At 62.5% G+C, this 16,300-nt stretch overlaps 6 protein-coding genes across 6 annotated transcripts in view; 2 read left to right on the top strand and 4 right to left on the bottom strand.

The window, feature by feature from the left end:
* The window catches only part of GGTG_09460 (hypothetical protein), a 3,111-nt gene extending 2,021 nt beyond the window's left edge, over positions 1-1,090 (bottom strand). The window contains exon 1 of the mRNA XM_009227310.1: positions 79-1,090. Coding sequence (XP_009225574.1) covers positions 79-952 — 874 coding nt within the window. The 5' untranslated portion in view covers positions 953-1,090. The remainder of the gene's footprint in view (positions 1-78) is intronic.
* Positions 1,091-1,175: 85 nt separating this feature from the next.
* GGTG_09459 (pre-mRNA-splicing factor RSE1) lies at positions 1,176-5,642 on the top strand. The gene is made up of 3 exons (XM_009227309.1): positions 1,176-1,617; positions 1,834-3,913; positions 4,145-5,642. The coding sequence occupies exons 1-3, from the start codon at positions 1,374-1,376 to the stop codon at positions 5,469-5,471; spliced, it is 3,651 nt and encodes a 1,216-aa protein (XP_009225573.1). The 5' UTR covers positions 1,176-1,373; the 3' UTR covers positions 5,472-5,642.
* On the bottom strand, positions 5,501-7,281 carry GGTG_09458 (hypothetical protein). Its single transcript, XM_009227308.1, has 2 exons — positions 6,820-7,281; positions 5,501-6,742 (listed from the first exon to the last, which is right to left on the bottom strand). The coding sequence occupies exons 1-2, from the start codon at positions 7,033-7,035 to the stop codon at positions 5,705-5,707; spliced, it is 1,254 nt and encodes a 417-aa protein (XP_009225572.1). The 5' UTR covers positions 7,036-7,281; the 3' UTR covers positions 5,501-5,704.
* Positions 7,282-7,433: 152 nt separating this feature from the next.
* On the bottom strand, positions 7,434-10,365 carry GGTG_09457 (hypothetical protein). The gene is made up of 3 exons (XM_009227307.1): positions 10,011-10,365; positions 9,021-9,947; positions 7,434-8,946 (listed from the first exon to the last, which is right to left on the bottom strand). The coding sequence occupies exons 1-3, from the start codon at positions 10,142-10,144 to the stop codon at positions 7,680-7,682; spliced, it is 2,328 nt and encodes a 775-aa protein (XP_009225571.1). The 5' UTR covers positions 10,145-10,365; the 3' UTR covers positions 7,434-7,679.
* Positions 10,366-10,713: 348 nt separating this feature from the next.
* On the top strand, positions 10,714-14,045 carry GGTG_09456 (hydroxyethylthiazole kinase). Its single transcript, XM_009227306.1, has 2 exons — positions 10,714-11,960; positions 12,023-14,045. The coding sequence occupies exons 1-2, from the start codon at positions 10,942-10,944 to the stop codon at positions 12,792-12,794; spliced, it is 1,791 nt and encodes a 596-aa protein (XP_009225570.1). The 5' UTR covers positions 10,714-10,941; the 3' UTR covers positions 12,795-14,045.
* On the bottom strand, positions 13,578-16,214 carry GGTG_09455 (5-aminolevulinate synthase). Its single transcript, XM_009227305.1, has 3 exons — positions 16,021-16,214; positions 14,418-15,907; positions 13,578-14,343 (listed from the first exon to the last, which is right to left on the bottom strand). The coding sequence occupies exons 2-3, from the start codon at positions 15,326-15,328 to the stop codon at positions 13,908-13,910; spliced, it is 1,347 nt and encodes a 448-aa protein (XP_009225569.1). The 5' UTR covers positions 15,329-15,907; positions 16,021-16,214; the 3' UTR covers positions 13,578-13,907.
* Positions 16,215-16,300: the final 86 nt, after the last annotated feature.

The raw sequence follows: 16,300 nt of genomic DNA, 5'->3' as shown, positions 1-16,300 counted from the left end.
GGTGTGTCAAGAAGGCGCGTTAGCTGCTGTTTTGGTTTTGGTCTGCCAACAACGCATATCACATGCCATGTCACATACCGCTCAGGCTCTTCAGGCCCTCAGGGGTTAGGCGGCCGCCGGGGCGGATGTGATAGGGGCTGAGCTCGTGCAGGATGCTAGCGATGGTGAGCGGGTAGGTCAGGAGGCGCGTGGCCTGGCGCATGCTGCGGTCGTCGTTGATGGCGTGGAACCCCCTGGTGTACAGCAAAGTGTCCCAGTTGGTCATGTTGACGAGGGCCTCGTCCATCTGAGGGCCCGCGTACTCGAACTCGGGGAAGAAGCGGCCGGACCGCAGATCATGATCGTCCTCGTTGATCTGGTGTAGCACGTCGCAGACCTCGAGGTGGGCCTCGTACTGGTCGGCCCAGTGTTCCTTGCTGCAGGCTACCGGGATGCCGCAGTCCGGGCACTCAAAGTCGACGTGGGCCGGGGCTAGGCTGGCGCCCTCGGCCGGTGGGAGCAGCTCGCCGCCCTGCATGCGCGCCATGCGGTGGTCCGGGTGCGGGCAGTAGGCGTGCTGCCGGATGTAGGCGGCGCGCTGGCGGATCTCGGGGATGGGCGAGCGGGTGAAGGGGTGGAAGAGGTCGTCGGCGCGGAGCACCCGCTTCTGCGGCGCATCCGACGTGGCGGCGGCGGCCGACGCTTGCGAGGAGAAGGCGCTGGTCTGTCGGGGCCCGTGGCCGTGGGCTGAGAGGGGCGTGCGGGCGCCGCCATGGCTGCTACACCTGGGCGTTGCGGGTGCTGTTGCTGCTGCTGCCGCTGCGACCCCTGATCGCCGTGGGCTGTTCGCAGAAGCGGCGTATAGGCGGCGCGGGACTGCGCGAGGGGCCAGCTGCCTCGCCGTTTGCCGAGAACATGGGCGGCACAGCGTCGCAAGAGCTGCGCGCACCGCGGGCTCAGCTGTCGACGCCATTGTGTGCTGCCAGAGCTTCCGGGTTCGGTTCTTGTCCAGCAAGGAGGGGCTCTTTGGTTTTGTGGTCTGATTGCCCAGCTCGCGATATCGATTCCCATACGGAAGCTCCTTCCCCAACTTCCATGCATCCCACAAGTTCCGCGCCCCACCTCTAAAAAGTTAGGACAGTAAAAGCGGGTCCTCCAACCACGACCTGATTTTTTTCTTGGAGCTTTGGACTACTACTGCTAGTCGCGTGCAGAGCTGGACTTGAGCGTGGCACCGAGGATTGATTCTTCAAAATCGAGCCGCCTTCTTGTCACGGCAGCGTCGCTTGCCAGCTGCCACTCCTAGCTGCATCAAAGCCTGGGGCTCGCCCGATCTTGCGCTCCAACATTGATTGAAGAGAAGCCGCGCAGGCTGCTGCGCACCCTCGGACAGAATGGCTACCACATCCAATATGTTCATGTACTCTCTGACGATCCAGCCCCCGTCAAACATCAACATCGCCATCCTCGGCCAGTTCACCGGCACCAAGGAGCAGCAGATCGTCACCGCCTCGGGCTCGCGTCTAACCCTCCTGCGCCCCGACCCGACGCTGGGCAAAATCCTCCCCATCATCTCGCAGGATGTCTTTGGCATCATCCGCGACCTCGCGTCCTTCCGGCTCGCGGGGAGCAACAAAGGTGCGCACCCACCCCACCCTCGCTGTCGGCGGCCACTTAGTGACTTGAAGCTGGGTCGCTAGACCCTTAAGCGACACCCTCCGATGGCAGCGTCATGCCGCCAGGAGGCGCGCCAGAGGCTGGGGCCTGTCATGTCGGGGCGAGGCTCCCATCAGCTCGGGCTGTCCTTGGGCTGGACAATGCTAACGCACTGAGCTGTTCCTTGCCTGCCACCAGACTACATAATTATCGCCAGCGACTCGGGCAGGATCACCATCATCGAGTACCTTCCAGCCAAGAACAGGTTCCACAGGATCCATCTCGAGACCTTTGGCAAATCGGGTGTGCGCCGTGTCATCCCGGGGCAATATCTCGCTGCCGACCCCAAGGGCCGCGCCTGCCTGATTGCCTCGGTCGAGCGCTGCAAGCTGGTCTATGTGCTCAACCGTAACTCCCAGGCTGAGCTTACCATCTCGTCTCCGCTCGAGGCTCACAAGAACGGCACCTTGACCCTGTCGCTCGTGGCCCTCGATGTTGGCTACTCGAACCCCGTCTTCGCTGCCCTTGAGATCGACTACACCGATGCCGACCAGGACTCCAAGAGCGATGCCACGCAGAATGTCGAGACGGTGCTCAACTACTACGAGCTCGATCTAGGTCTCAACCACGTCGTCCGGAAATGGTTCGACGTTGTTGACCCTACCGCCAACATGCTCTTCCAGGTCCCGGGAGGTAGCGATGGCCCCAGTGGAGTCTTGGTCTGTGGCCAAGAGAACATCACGTACAGGCACTCCAACCAAGACGCCTTCCGCGTCCCGATCCCGAGGCGCAAGGGCGCTACCGAGGACCCCAACAGGAAACGCAACATCGTCTCGGGCGTCATGCACAAGCTCAAGGGAAGCGCCGGTGCATTCTTTTTCCTGCTCCAGACCGAAGATGGAGATCTGTTCAAGGTCACTATTGACATGTTGGAGGACGCAGAGGGAAACACGACGGGTGAAGTCCAGAGGCTGAAGATCAAGTACTTTGACACGATCCCCGTCTCGAGCAACCTGTGCATTCTGAAGAGTGGCTTCCTATTCGTTGCGAGCGAGTTCGGCAACCACCACTTCTACCAGTTCGAGAAGCTCGGTGATGACGACGAAGAGCTTGAGTTCAGCAGCGAGAATTTCCCTTCTGACCCCGCAGAGCCTTATGAGCCTGCTTACTTCTACCCCAGGCCTACCGAGAATTTGGCCCTGGTTGAGAGTGTCGAGTCTATGAACCCGCTGATGGATCTCAAGGTGGCCAATCTGACGGACGAGGATGCGCCGCAGATCTACACTGTCTCGGGCAACGGTGCGCGGAGCACCTTCCGCATGCTCAAGCATGGCCTCGAGGTGAACGAGATTGTGGCGTCGCAGCTACCTGGTACTCCATCGGCCGTGTGGACGACCAAAATAGCCCGCGACGATCAGTACGATTCCTACATTGTGCTTTCCTTTACAAACGGAACCCTTGTCCTCAGCATCGGCGAGACAGTCGAGGAGGTCAGCGACACGGGCTTCCTATCTTCGGTGTCTACCCTGGCGGTCCAGCAGCTCGGCGAGGATGGGCTGGTTCAGGTCCATCCCAGGGGGATCCGACACATTCGTAGCGGTGTCGTGAACGAGTGGCCGACGCCCCAGCACCGCTCGATTGTCGCGGCTGCTACCAACGAAAGACAGGTGGCCGTCGCGCTGAGTAGCGGAGAGATTGTGTACTTTGAGATGGACACGGATGGATCGCTGGCAGAGTACGATGAAAGGAAGGAGATGTCTGGCACAGTCACCAGTCTGAGCCTCGGGGAGGTTCCAGAGGGCCGGCTGAGAAGCTCTTTCCTTGCCGTCGGCTGCGACGACTGCACTGTCAGGATCCTCAGTCTCGACCCTGAGACAACGCTCGAGAGCAAGTCGGTGCAGGCCCTGACGGCCGCCCCCTCAGCCTTGTCTATTATGGCCATGGAGGACTCGTCATCGGGTGGCACAACTCTCTACCTGCATATCGGCCTCAACTCTGGAGTCTACCTGCGCACCGTCCTCGACGAAGTGACGGGAGAGCTGACAGATACCCGGCAAAAGTTCCTAGGTCCCAAGGCCGTGAGGCTTTTCCAGGTCTCGGTGCAAGGCATGACGTGTGTTCTCGCCCTGAGCTCGCGGTCATGGCTTGGCTACTCGGATCCGATCAGCAAGGGCTTCACTATGACGCCACTGAGTTATGAGGAGCTTGAGTGGGCATGGAACTTCCGCAGCGAGCAGTGCGAGGAGGGCATGGTGGGCGTCCAGGGCCAGTTCCTTCGGTATGTGAAGCTCTCTTTTTCTGTCTTGTCCGCCCCTTTTCTTCAACTGGATTTCCACATCACCATGATGAGACTTGAGAGATTGAAGCTACGGCTTATGAGTTTTTTGATGTCGTATTCGCGTACGATACCAATTGTTCCTTCTGAGACGTGGAAATTCCATGCCATGATACCGACTGCGTTTTTTTTTTTTTTTGGAATTCAGAAGCTAACCTTGGCTTTACGCACCAGGATTTGCGCCATTGGCAAGCTGGGTGATAGCATGATCCAGAAGTCCATTTCTCTCGCATACACACCCAAAAAGCTGATTAAGAACCCCACGCACCCAATTTTCTACACCATCGAGGCCGAGAACAACACGCTCCCTCCCGAACTGAGAGAGCAACTCTTGGCTGCGCCGACAGCTGTCAATGGGGATACCAAAGTCCTACCGCCCGAGGAGTTTGGATACCCTCGGGGTAATGGACGATGGGCGTCATGTATCAGCGTCGTTGACCCGCTGGGTGACGGCGAAGAGCGTGAGCCCAGCGTTCTGCAACAGATCCACCTGGAGAACAACGAGGCCACTGTCAGCGTGGCTGTCGTTCCGTTCGCATCACAGGACAGCGAAAGCTTCCTTGTCGTGGGGACGGGCAAGGACATGGTACTGAACCCACGGTGCTTTACCGAGGGCTACATTCACGTGTACCGGTTCCTCGAGGACGGCAGAGAACTCGAGTTCATCCACAAGACCAAGGTCGAGGAGCCACCCATGGCGCTGCTGGCGTTCCAGGGCAAGCTGGTGGCAGGCGTCGGGCGGTCCCTGAGAATATATGACCTAGGCTTGCGACAGCTGCTGCGGAAAGCCCAGTCCGAAGTGGCGCCGCGGGTCATCGTGTCGCTACAGACACAAGGCAGCCGGATTGTTGTCGGGGATTCTCAGCACGGCCTGATTTACGTGGCGTACAAGCAAGAAGCCAACAAGCTGATAGCGTTTGCGGACGACTCGATTCAACGATGGACGACTTGCTCTACCATGGTGGACTACGAGTCCACTGCGGGCGGCGACAAATTTGGCAACATCTGGATCCTGCGATGTCCAGAGAAGGCTAGCCAGGAGGCGGACCAGCCGGGGTCCGAGGTGCACCTGATGCACGCAAGGGACTACCTGCACGGCACATCGAACCGGCTGGCGCTGATGGCGCACGTTTACACACAAGACATAGCCACAAGCATCTGCAAGACCAACCTGGTGGTGGGCGGGCAGGAGGTGCTGCTGTGGGGAGGAATCCAGGGCACGATTGGGGTCCTGATACCGTTTGTGAGCCGTGAGGACGCCGACTTCTTCCAGACGCTCGAGCAGCACATGCGGAGCGAGGACCCGCCGCTCGCGGGCAGGGACCACCTGATGTACCGGAGCTACTATGTGCCCGTCAAGGGCGTCATTGACGGAGATCTCTGCGAGCGCTTCACCATGCTGCCAAACGACAAGAAGCAGATGATTGCGGGCGAGCTGGACCGGTCCGTCAGAGAGATCGAGCGCAAGATTTCCGACATCAGGACTCGGTCTGCCTTTTAATCACGGTCTCTTGTCGGGCGGCAAGGCAAGGGTGATGTTGAATTTATTTGGACTTTGGAAGTAATACGGTCTTGCGCACACACAGGTCAGCAGGCGAACGGCGTCTGGTATTTCTATGTGGCTGCCTTGTGTATCTAGATATATAATTCATGGGACATGACAAGACGGGGGGCCTTTGATGGCTTTGAACTTCGTGGCCAGCCAAGGAGTATATCTTGTTTGGTGTGTTGTGTTCATGGTGTCGGACCCGACTGGTCCTTCTTGCGCCCCCGCCTGAGGAAAGGCGCCTGCGCGGCCCACATCCAGCCGCCCTCGCCGGGGGCCGCGGCGCCGAAGCCCAGGCGGCCGGCGGAGGAAGACGCTATTGCTGCTTCAGCTGATGGCGCCGACGCCGACGCCGACGACGACGACCCGGACTCTCCTAGAGCAGCAGACGACGGCGACTGCCCGCCCGCGCCCTTCCTCCCCTTCCCCATCCTCCCCCTCGCGCCGCCGCCGCCGCCGGCCTGCAGCGGGTTGTCCCGCTCCCAGGCCTCGTCGGCAAAGTAGGCGTCGACGGCGGCGTCGAGGTCGTAGGCAGCCTGGTCGAGGTACAGCAGGGCGACGTCGTAGTCGGCCTCGCGGCAGGCCACCATCCAGCGGCGGACCTTGGCCTTGCGGTGCTCCTCGGCCGCGCCCTCGACGGGGTGGGGGCTGAGGGACTGGAGCGACGGTGGGGGTGGGGGTGGTGGTGTTGTTGTTGTTGTTGTTGCTGTTGTTGTGGTGGTGGGGGTGGATGACGGGGATGATGCGGAGGCAGCAGCGGGGATGACGATGACGCGCCGGCCGGGCAGCAGGTGGTCGCTGGGCAGGCGGTTGGCGCGGCGCAGGGCGGCGGCGGGTATGTTGTAGCGCAGCGAGAGGGAGGGGATGGTGTCGCGGGCGTGGTCGAGGTAGTGGAGGACGTCTTGGGGTGGTGGTGGTGGCGGCGGCGGCGGCGGTGGTGCTGTCTTGTCGTCGCCGTCGTCGTCGTCGGCCTTGGTCGGTGGTGTGGGGGCGGCTGTCGTGTACGGCGGCGGCGGCGTGAGCGGGCGGCGGTGGTGGTGGTGGTGTTGGTGCTGTGGTGGAGTTTCCTTCTTGGCGGCCGCCGTCGTCGTCGTCGTCGTCGTCGTCGTCGTCGTCGCCGCCCCGTACGACGGTGGGTTCCGGAGCCCAGCGGACGGGATGCTGAGGTCGTGGCCCTCAGTGGCGATCTGGCAGTAGGGGCAGTATGTCGCGAACCGGACGTTTTTCTGTTGTGCGAGGCGACCTTTTGTCAACTGGGGGCGGGGGGTAGGAAAGAGTAAAGAAGACGGTGATGACGGCATACGTCGAGACAGTGCCCGCAAATCACGCGCGCGCAGCACTCCAGCCTCCTGTCGGGCACCTCGTCGTCCTTTTCCGACAGCTGCTTCTCGTCCAGGGCTCCGGCGCTGTCGTCGCTGTCTTGGTTGTCGTCGTCGGCCGTTCGGTGTTGGTGGCGGCGGCGGCGGCGGCGGCGGCTGTCGGATAGGAGGGTCGCGCAAGTGCAGCACGACTCCTCCATGGCTTGAGGTTTTCAACAAACAGGGGGATTTGAGGTTTTGGGTGGGAAAAATGCGTAGTCGGTTGTGGGAATAACAATAGAAGTTGCTGCAACTGTTTTTTGTGATTTTATCTCGAATAATTTCTAAATCGGCGTGCTATCTATTATCTCAAAGGACGTGCGGAATGCTGCAGGGTGGCGACGGCCGCGTGCGCTTTTCCCGGCCACCACACCACCCCCGCCTGACGTTATCAAGGATGCACGCACGCATGATGAGCACGCGGGCAGCCCGGATCGGACAGTCGGGGCAGCCGAGGCGCAGGGAGGGGGGAGAGACGTCGTGTGGGGGGTAGCTGACCTTGTCACACACACACGCTACCGTTGGCGATCCGTGCTGGTGATTGGTTCCCCTGAAACAGGGACGAGCCTTGCAATGCCGTCGGTGTCAATGTCAGTGTCAAAAAGGTGTGTGTGTCTATTCCTGCCTGCTGAGTGGAATTTGTTCTCGGAACAAAACCGACAAGACGTTTGATGTCCTGGTTCTGGTCCCGTAATAAACATCAATGGCGCCGTCAAACCGCAAAACCCCAACTTGGCTCCCAAAACCCAGACGCTGCAAAACGCCACAAAATGATACAAAACAAATAAACAGCTGACAACGGCTGCTACGTCGACCAGTCAAACACCATCATGGTCGAGGGATCCCAGTCCTCCTCTCCGATAAACAGATTTGCCGCCCAGCTATCCAAGTCCAGATCCGCCATGGGGACGTGCGGGGGCAGCAGTTCTAGTTGCTCTTGTTGCTGCTGCTGCTGTTGTTCATCTTGCTGCAGCACCTGCCTGTCTTGTTCGAGCCGCTGGCCGGTACTTTGGTCCTGCTGGCCCTGCCCCTCGTACGCGCACCGAGCAGCAGTAGTAGTAGCGTCACTCGCACCACCACCAACCGACGGGCCCGCGCGGGCCGAGGCGGCGGCGGCCTGCGCGTCCCGGGCAGAGTCCCGCGCCTCGCTGAGCAGCGCGGTGCGGATGAACACCATGCGCTGGCGGAGCGTCTCGAACAGGTCTAGCGGGCCGCCGCCCCCGTCGTCGTCTTGGGGCACCTGCCGCCCTCCTCCTCCTCCTCCTCCTCCCTCGCCACCAGAAAAGTACCCGGCGATGGTGCACTGCCGATCCAGTACGGCCTCGCGCAGCTCCTCGATCATGTGGTCGGCCATGACCTCGAGGTTGAGCCCCTTGCGCGCCGACGCGCGGTCCCAGCCGGGCGGCGGCGCCTGCAGCATCCAGAGCTTGAGCGACGTGATCATGGCGACGACGAAGTCGAGCGACGCCGACAGGCAGACGGTGTGGGGGCGCGGGTTGCGCGCGGGCGGGACGCCCCCGCCGCTGAACCGGAAGGCCATGTACCGTCGGCACGCGTCGAGGCACAGCCAGAGGAGCTCGAGCCGTTCTTCTGGCTCGTCGGCCGCCGCCGCCGCCGCCGCCGCCACCTGGTGGGCAAGCGCGGTGGTATCGAAGCCGGGGCGGTCCGGGAGCGGCGGCGGCGGCGGCGGCGGCGGACGCGGCAGTTCGTTGAGGCTGATCTCGTAGAGCTGGATGTGGGCGACGGTGATGTGGCTCCTGAGGCCCGGGTGGTCCGTTAGGTCTTCCGGGACGCTCTGCTCGAACTCGGCGATCCGCCGCTGGAAGTCCCTCACCACGACGCCCAGGGGTGGCGTGCCGGGCGGCAGGGTGGTGGTGTTGCCCCTGGCGTGCGCGCTTTGGGCAAAGGGGACGAGCGCCAGGTGGATGGACTGGATGAGCTGCTGGACCCTGACGAGCTGTAGCAGGAGCTGGTCGGTGGGGTGCTCCATCCTGGACTGGATGGCCTCGCAGCAGGCGTCGATGTGCGACGTGCCCATGAGCGCATCCGGCTTCTTGTTGGACGTAAATGTTCTAGCCCCAGGGAGGGTTAGCACTTTGCCACGGCTCCACGGGGGAGGGGAAGAGGCCCGTCGTCGCAAACTCACAAGGTCACCAGATAGTACGTGCAGGCATACGCCCGCATCTCCTCCAGCCTCGCCGACGTCAGCGGGCCACCGCCGCTACCCTGCGGCTCGCCCAGGCCGAGCGAGAAGCAGAGCGAGCGGGCGAGGAAGAGCAGGTTCGTGATCTGGAAGCTCGTCATGCCAAAGTTGAACCAGGCCAGCAGGAGCTGGATGCCCTGCAGCAGGTCCAGCGTCTGCGCTGACGCTGACGCTGTGATGGTGGCGGCCGCCATCTCGGTCAGCACCTGGTGGCCCATGGCCGTCTGGCGGCGCCCGTCCATGTGGCAGGCCTCGGTCATGACGGCCTTCCAGAGGAAGGGCCGTTGCCGCCGCAGCTCGTCGGAGCTCACGTGCGCGGGCACGACGACGAAGGGGAACAGGTGCTGCATGTGCTCGTGGTACTCCCTCAGGAGGAAGGCGGCCTCGGTCGGGTTCAGCCACACCGACTTTTCGCCCGGTGCCGGCGCCGGCGTCGGCCCGGAAGATGGAGGAACGGGCGTGTGAGCCGAGGCGCTACTGCGGCCGCGGCCCGGGGACGAGGCGGAGCTGGTAGATCCGTAGTCCGACTCCACCGCCGAGTCGACTGTGATGCCGATGCCGGGTAGCAGGTGGAGCAGACCCCCAGAGCTGATGCTAGTGGCCCTCTTGGAGGTTGCCGGAACTGGCAGCTGGTCCTCTGTGGTGTCCGGGGTAGACACGGGCGGCGATAGCTGTTGGTCGCCGTGGTGCTGTTGCTGCTGCTGCTGCTGCTGCTGCTGCTGCTGCCGTGCGTCCACGACGGGCTGGAGCTTGCTGGTGAGGTCCTGCAGCCGGCGCTCCAGCTCGGCCATCCTGTTGGGCCTCGTCTCCTTCCGCTTGCGCGGCGGGGCTGGGGTTTGAGAAGAACATGGCTTCTCGAGCCGATGGCAGCTGTACGTGACGGGGGTCAGCTGGAGTCTCTCTGCTGGGCCACCGCCAGACGAGGCCACGTACCGTTCACAGGCTGAAGGGACCGGCCCGGGACGGCAGCGGGATTTTGCTCTTGCACATGTTGTACAGGCGCGAGGGCCCTTGTTTTTGGTCACGCCCGCGCCAATGATGGAGGAGGTCGGTATTTGTGCAGCCATTTTGGGATTCCGGGATTCTGGGTCTGAGCCAGGGGCTTGGCTAGGCTAGCGTACTAGTACTTTATGGCGGTCTCGAACGGGGCAACCTGCGAGAGCTCGATGCCGCAAGACCTTTCCATGGCACTTTTGGTAGTCAAAGAATAAGGACGACACAGGTCTTGAAGAATAAGAAGAAGAATCAAGCGTCGTAAGGTTCCTCGTGGTCGCTTGCTCTCTTCTTTTCTTGGCCAGGAGCTAAGAAGGAAAAACATTGACTGAGACGGGATTCCGACTCCGGCGGAGCTAAAAAATCACTCCGTCTCCGCTCCAAGCCTTGGCCACTGAGTCATGTGCTGAGAGCAGCCACTTGCAGCCAACATCCCCCTGAGCCCCGGTGGGCTGGGATTTGACGTATTCATTACATCCCACCGTATGAAAAAAATAAATGATACTCAAAAAAGGGACTGCGAATTTGAGCGTTTTCAGCAACCACACTAAGTAAAGTAAATGTAAAAAAAAAATCGAATAAAGGAAATTGAAGGTTAAAACAATACATTCCCTTTTTTAACCCAACTTTTTTTCGCTGTCGTGTTGTAATGCTAAAGCATTGAAAATGGTGAGGTGGTTGTGGTTGTTTCCCGTTTTTGGTGGTCACGGGCGATTTTGTGAGGATCATTTATTTGTTTCATTCGGTGATCCGTCGAGTAAGTGGTCTTGACTGCGTGTAACAGCCAGTGCCACCCTCATGAAGTGCGCGATAAAATGTAGCCACACAACATATCATCATCATCCACCCACCACCAGCCCGCCAGCCAGCCATGGCCAACAAAAACGTCGACTACAGCCTCTACCTGGTGACGGACTCGACGCCCGCCGTCCTCGGCGGGCGCGACATCTGCGCCGTGGTCGGGCAGGCGCTCCGCGGCGGCGTCACGGTGGTGCAGTACCGCGACAAGACGAGCGACACGCGCGAGCTCGTCGACGTGGCCACGCGGCTGCACCGCCTGACGCGCGAGCACAACGTGCCGCTGCTCATCAACGACCGCGTCGACGTGGCCCTGGCCGTCGGCTGCGAGGGCGTGCACCTGGGCCAGGACGACATGTCCCTGCAGGACGCCCGCCGCCTGCTCGGCCCGGACGCCATCATCGGCATCTCGGCCAACAACGGCTTCGAGGCCATCAGGGCCTGCTACGCCGGCGCCGACTACCTCGGCGTCGGCGCCATCTTTGCCACGCCCACAAAGGCAAACACGAAGAGCATCCTGGGGACGGCCGGCCTGCAGTACATCCTGGGCATGCTGACGCGCCGCCCGGCCTGCAAGCTCGTGCCGGCCGTGGCCATCGGCGGCATCAACCACACAAACGTCCAGCGCGTCTTGTACCAGTCCGAGGTTTGGCCCTTCAGGCGGCTTGATGGCGTCGCTGTCGTGAGCGCTATCGTGGCCAGCCCGGACCCCGAGGCCGCCGCCCGGGAGCTGCGCCGCCTCGTCCGGGACCCGCCCCCGTTCGCCACCCGCGAGGGCACCGCCGAGCCGCGGGACCCGGCCGACATCCTGGCCCTGGTGCCGGGCGTGATTAGCGCCATGCACGAGACCACGCCGCTGTCGCACAACATGACCAACCTGGTGGTGCAGAACTTCTCGGCCAACGTCGCCCTCGCCGTCGGCGCCTCCCCCATCATGTCCAACTACGGCGAGGAGGCGGCCGACCTCGCCAGGCTGGGCGGCGCCCTCGTCGTCAACATGGGCACCGTCACCCCGGAGGGCATCGGGAACTATATCAAGGCCATCAAGGCCTACAACCTGGCCGGCCGCCCCGTGGTGTTTGACCCAGCAGGGTATGTGTGTGATTTCCGTCAAGGTTTTAACTCAGAATGTTAGCTAAAAAAAACATCCACAGAGCCGGCGCCACCGCCGTCCGCCGCGCGGCCGTCAAGGCCATCCTAGCCGCCGGCTACCTCGACGTGATCAAGGGCAACGAGGGCGAGATCGCGACGGTGCTCGACGTGGAGCTCGAGTCGGAGCTGCGGCTCAAGGGCGCGCCGCCCGAGGGCGGCGACCCGCAGGACCCGCAGGACCTGCCCCAGCAGCGCGGCGTCGACAGCGGGCCCTCGGCGCGCGACGACGCCGCCCGCGCCCTGCTCGCCGTGCGCCTGGCCCGCCTGCGCCGCTGCGTCGTCGTCATGACGGGCCCCACCGACTTCGTCGCCGACCCGGCCCGCGCCTGCTCGCTCTCGCACGGCCACGTGCTGCTCTCGCGCGTCACGGGCACGGGCTGCTCGCTCGGCACCGTCGTCAGCGCCGCCTGCTCCGTCTCGCACCCCGGCGGCGACAGGTTCGTGGCCGCCATCGCGGCGCTGCTGCTTTTTACCCTGTCGGCCGAGGTGGCGGCCGGCCGCTGCCAGGGGAGGGGGACCTTTGTGCCCGCCTTTCTGGACGTGCTGGCCGACTGCCGCACTTCGACGGCCGAGGGCGACACGGACTGGCTGGACCTCGCGCAGCTGAGGCGGCACGACCCCGAGGACGGAAGCGTGGTTGCCGTCAACGATCTGCCCATGGAGCTGGACGCGCCAGAGGAGGAGGGGGAGGGGGAGGGGGAGGGGGAGGGCAAGGAGGGTGGTGCAAAAGAGGAAGCCATGGAGGTGGTTCAGGCAAAAGAGGAGGGCGAGTAAGCCTGGAGTGTCTGGGTGGGTGGCATGTCAGACGTTTTGCTGTGAGTGTGGGTGAACCAACTTGCCGAGAGGAAAGGAACTCGACGTGCGGCAGCAGCAAACCTCCAAAAGGGACGACGTCAAATATGCGCAGGTGGGTGTGGCTGTCGGCTGATGAGGATCTGATGTCAATATCAAACGAGGTTGCGAGGCAGACACACCACCCACCCAGTTCGCCGTGCCTCGCTCCTTCCTTGTTGCCTTGCTGCCTGCTGCCCCCAGCCTGCCCTGCGCCCAGGCCATATAAGCGCCCGCCCGACTCCTCCAGTCATCGAGCCCGGACACTTAATAGGTATCGCCCTTTGGTGTAACGGTTAACCGGTAAGCCGTTGAACCCTAATTTAACAGATTTGGGAGCACGGGTTCGATCCCCCGTATGGGGTGCGGACGATAAAAACAAAAATCGGAGAAAACCATTAAACGGGGTTTTCGCAGCTGCCACACCCTGCGGGCGGTTTAATATAGGCTGGGCAGTCATCTTTTTTGCCTTTTTTATTTTTACTTTTTTTTAAGTGACTTTCTTCCGGTTTTGTATTGATGCAGCACCAGCACCTCCGCCGCCGGGACTTGAGGTCGTCATGATATCAACCTGCCAGCCCACCCACCAGGCCCAAATGGTCTGAACTTTTGCTTCACTCTTTCGGCGAACCACGTCCTGGCCCATTCCTTTTTGTTCTCTTCTTATCCATTCTTTGTTTTCCCTTCCCGCCACCCGCTGGACCAAGGCGGTTCGGAAGCAACGGGGCACTAGGCAAAAAAATACGCAGCGTGAACACGTCGAGTCACGTTGTTGAACACCATCCAAGCAGGCTTCTCGAGTCACTAGCAATGTAATCACAGGCAGGTATGCGAGACATAAAAGTTTAGTCGAGCTTCTCGGCCAGCATTTCTGCTAACCGGCAGCCACAGAAACTGATGGTTCAATTTGTCTTCTCAAGTCCAGAATCCAAAAGGGAGGCTCCCGCCGTTCTACACGATAGAAACCACACCCTACGAAAGGCAAACAGCACACACGGCCCACCAGTAGTACCAGGCGACACACACTTCCACATAAACTCCCCCACGCAGGCCTCCTTAGGCAGCAGCAGCCGCCCTACCGAGGGTGACCGCCTCGCGCTCGAGCAGCGACTCGGTGAAGCGACCGGCCGGCGGCTCACCCGCGGCCAGGATCTCCTTGGCCGCCTGCTCGATGCCCAGCTGCGCGTCGTTCCAGAGTGGCGCGTTCTTGGCGTCCTCACCGGCCTCGTGCGCGGACTCGCCGACGCCGATGAAGCCGCCCTGGGCCGCCCAGTCCGACGTGCGCTTGATGCCGAGCTCGGTCCAGATGGAGTCGAGCGCCTCGACCAGGTCGGCGCGGAACTCGGCCACGTGGCCCGGGGTGGGCGTCACGCGCAGGCGCTCCTGGCCGACGGGCACCGTCGGGTAGTTGATGGACTGCACGTAGATGCGGTGGTCGCCCAGGAGCATGTCCGAGGCCTGCTTGGCCAGCTCGGCGTCACCGACCAGGATCCTACAACACAACGTGACATGGCCAGTTAGCATTCTGATGCTCTCTAATTTCCTCTCCTCTCCGAGCAGACTTACGGAACAATGTGCGACGGGTTCGGGATAACGGGAATGTCGCGGGCGGCCAGGGCCTCCTTGACGGCGCGCGTGTGGAGCTGCTGCAGGCGGCGGTCGCCGTCGTGCTCCATCTGGTACTCGATGGCCGCCCTGGCGCCGGCCATGGTGGCCGGGGGCAACGACGTGGTGAAGATGAAGCCCGGCGCCAGGGAGCGCACCGCGTCCACCAGCTTGGACGAGCCGGCGATGTAGCCGCCGACGCAGCCGTAGGCCTTGCCGAGCGTGCCCGTGATGATGTCGACGCGGTCCAGGATGGTGCCGCGGGGCTCGCCGCGCCGGTGCGCCTCAAAGTCGAGGTGCTCGGCCACGCCGGCGCCGTGCGGGCCGTACATGCCGACCGCGTGCACCTCGTCCAGGAATGTGATGGCGCCGTACTTGTCGGCCAGGTCGCAGATGGCCTCGATGGGGCCGACGGAGCCGCACATGCTGTAGACGGACTCGAAGGCGATGATCTTGGGCACGTGCAGCGGCAGCGACGCCAGCTTGGCCTCGAGGTCGGCCACGTCGTTGTGCTTGAACACGACCTTGCGCGTGCCCGAGTGGCGGATGCCCTGGATCATGGACGCGTGGTTGAGGCTGTCCGACAGGATCACGCAGTCGGGCATCTTGGAACCCAGCGTCGCGAGCGTGGCGTCGTTGGCCACGTAGCACGAGCTGAAGACGAGCGCCGCCTCCTTGGCGTGCAGCCGCGCGATGGTGGCCTCGAGCTCGACGGCGTGGCGGTTGTGGCCCGAGATGTTGCGCGTGCCGCCCGCGCCCGCGCCGTACTCGTCGAGCGTCTCGTGCATCTTGTCGAGCACGCGCCGGTTGCGGCCCATGCCGAGGTAGTCGTTGGCGCACCACACCGTCACGCGCTCCTCGCGGTCCGCCATGTGCGCCCGCGGGAACTCCTTGGCGAGCCGGTTGATGTTGTTGAAGTAGCGGTACGACCGGTCCTTGTGCTTCTTCTGCAGCTCCGCCTCGTAGAAGCCCTCGTACGAGAACTTGGCGCCGCCGTGCGCGCCGGCACCCGAGGCCGTGGCGGCGGCATGGGCGGCAGCCGCAACGCTAGCGGCGGCGGCAGGGCGGGCCGTGGCGGACGAGAGGCCCGGGGGAAGTTGTCGCGCGGGGTGACTACGGGCCCGTCAACGGCGCGGGCGTCCTTGCTGCGCGAGGTGTGCAGCCCGGCCAGGCCGACGGGCAGCGAGCCGGCGCGGACCTTGGCGGACTGGACGGCCATGGCCTTGCCCATGACGGGGCAGCGGCCGGCCAGCAGCTGCAGCTTGGACATGGTGCCGCCGCAGGGCGAGAGGCGGGGGCGGTGGGTGGGCGACGCCTTGGTCGACAGGGCGCGCAGCGTGGCGGGCGACGCCTTGTTGAGGAAGGGGCACAGGGCCTTGGACTGGCGGAGCACGGCGTCCATTGCTGGGGTTGAGGGGGTGGTTTCTTGTGCGGTCTTGTTGTTTTCAGGTCTAGCGAGTCTTCTGTCAGCCAGTCACTCTGTCCCGTCCATAAGCCGGGCCCAGAACAAGGGGCAATTGCGGGCAGCAGACGGGGTGTGCGTCTTCGTCAGAGGAGGCCTTACCGAATAATGGGTCGATCAGGAAAGACCGTCGGCGTGTTTGGATGTCAATTGGCCCGATTCCAGATGGATGGGCTGCTGGGAAGAGAACAGAAAGAATTGGGTTTTGGGTTCGAGAAGAAAAGCCGTGGCGGCGGGTTGATCCCTCCTCTTAGCCTTTTTTTCTCCTTCGTTTCTTATTTTTTTGCTTACAGCGAGTCTTGGGCCAGCCAGAGTCATCAATTCACAGCACAGTGTGTCCTGGTTGGACTTGATGGTCAATACCGGCCCTGTCGCACCGTGT

Source organism: Gaeumannomyces tritici (assembly GCF_000145635.1).
Source record: "Gaeumannomyces tritici R3-111a-1 unplaced genomic scaffold supercont2.5, whole genome shotgun sequence".
NCBI classification, from domain to species: Eukaryota; Fungi; Ascomycota; class Sordariomycetes; order Magnaporthales; family Magnaporthaceae; genus Gaeumannomyces; species Gaeumannomyces tritici.
Note: the sequence above shows the minus strand (reverse complement) of the source record. Positions and strands in the feature narration are given on the sequence as shown.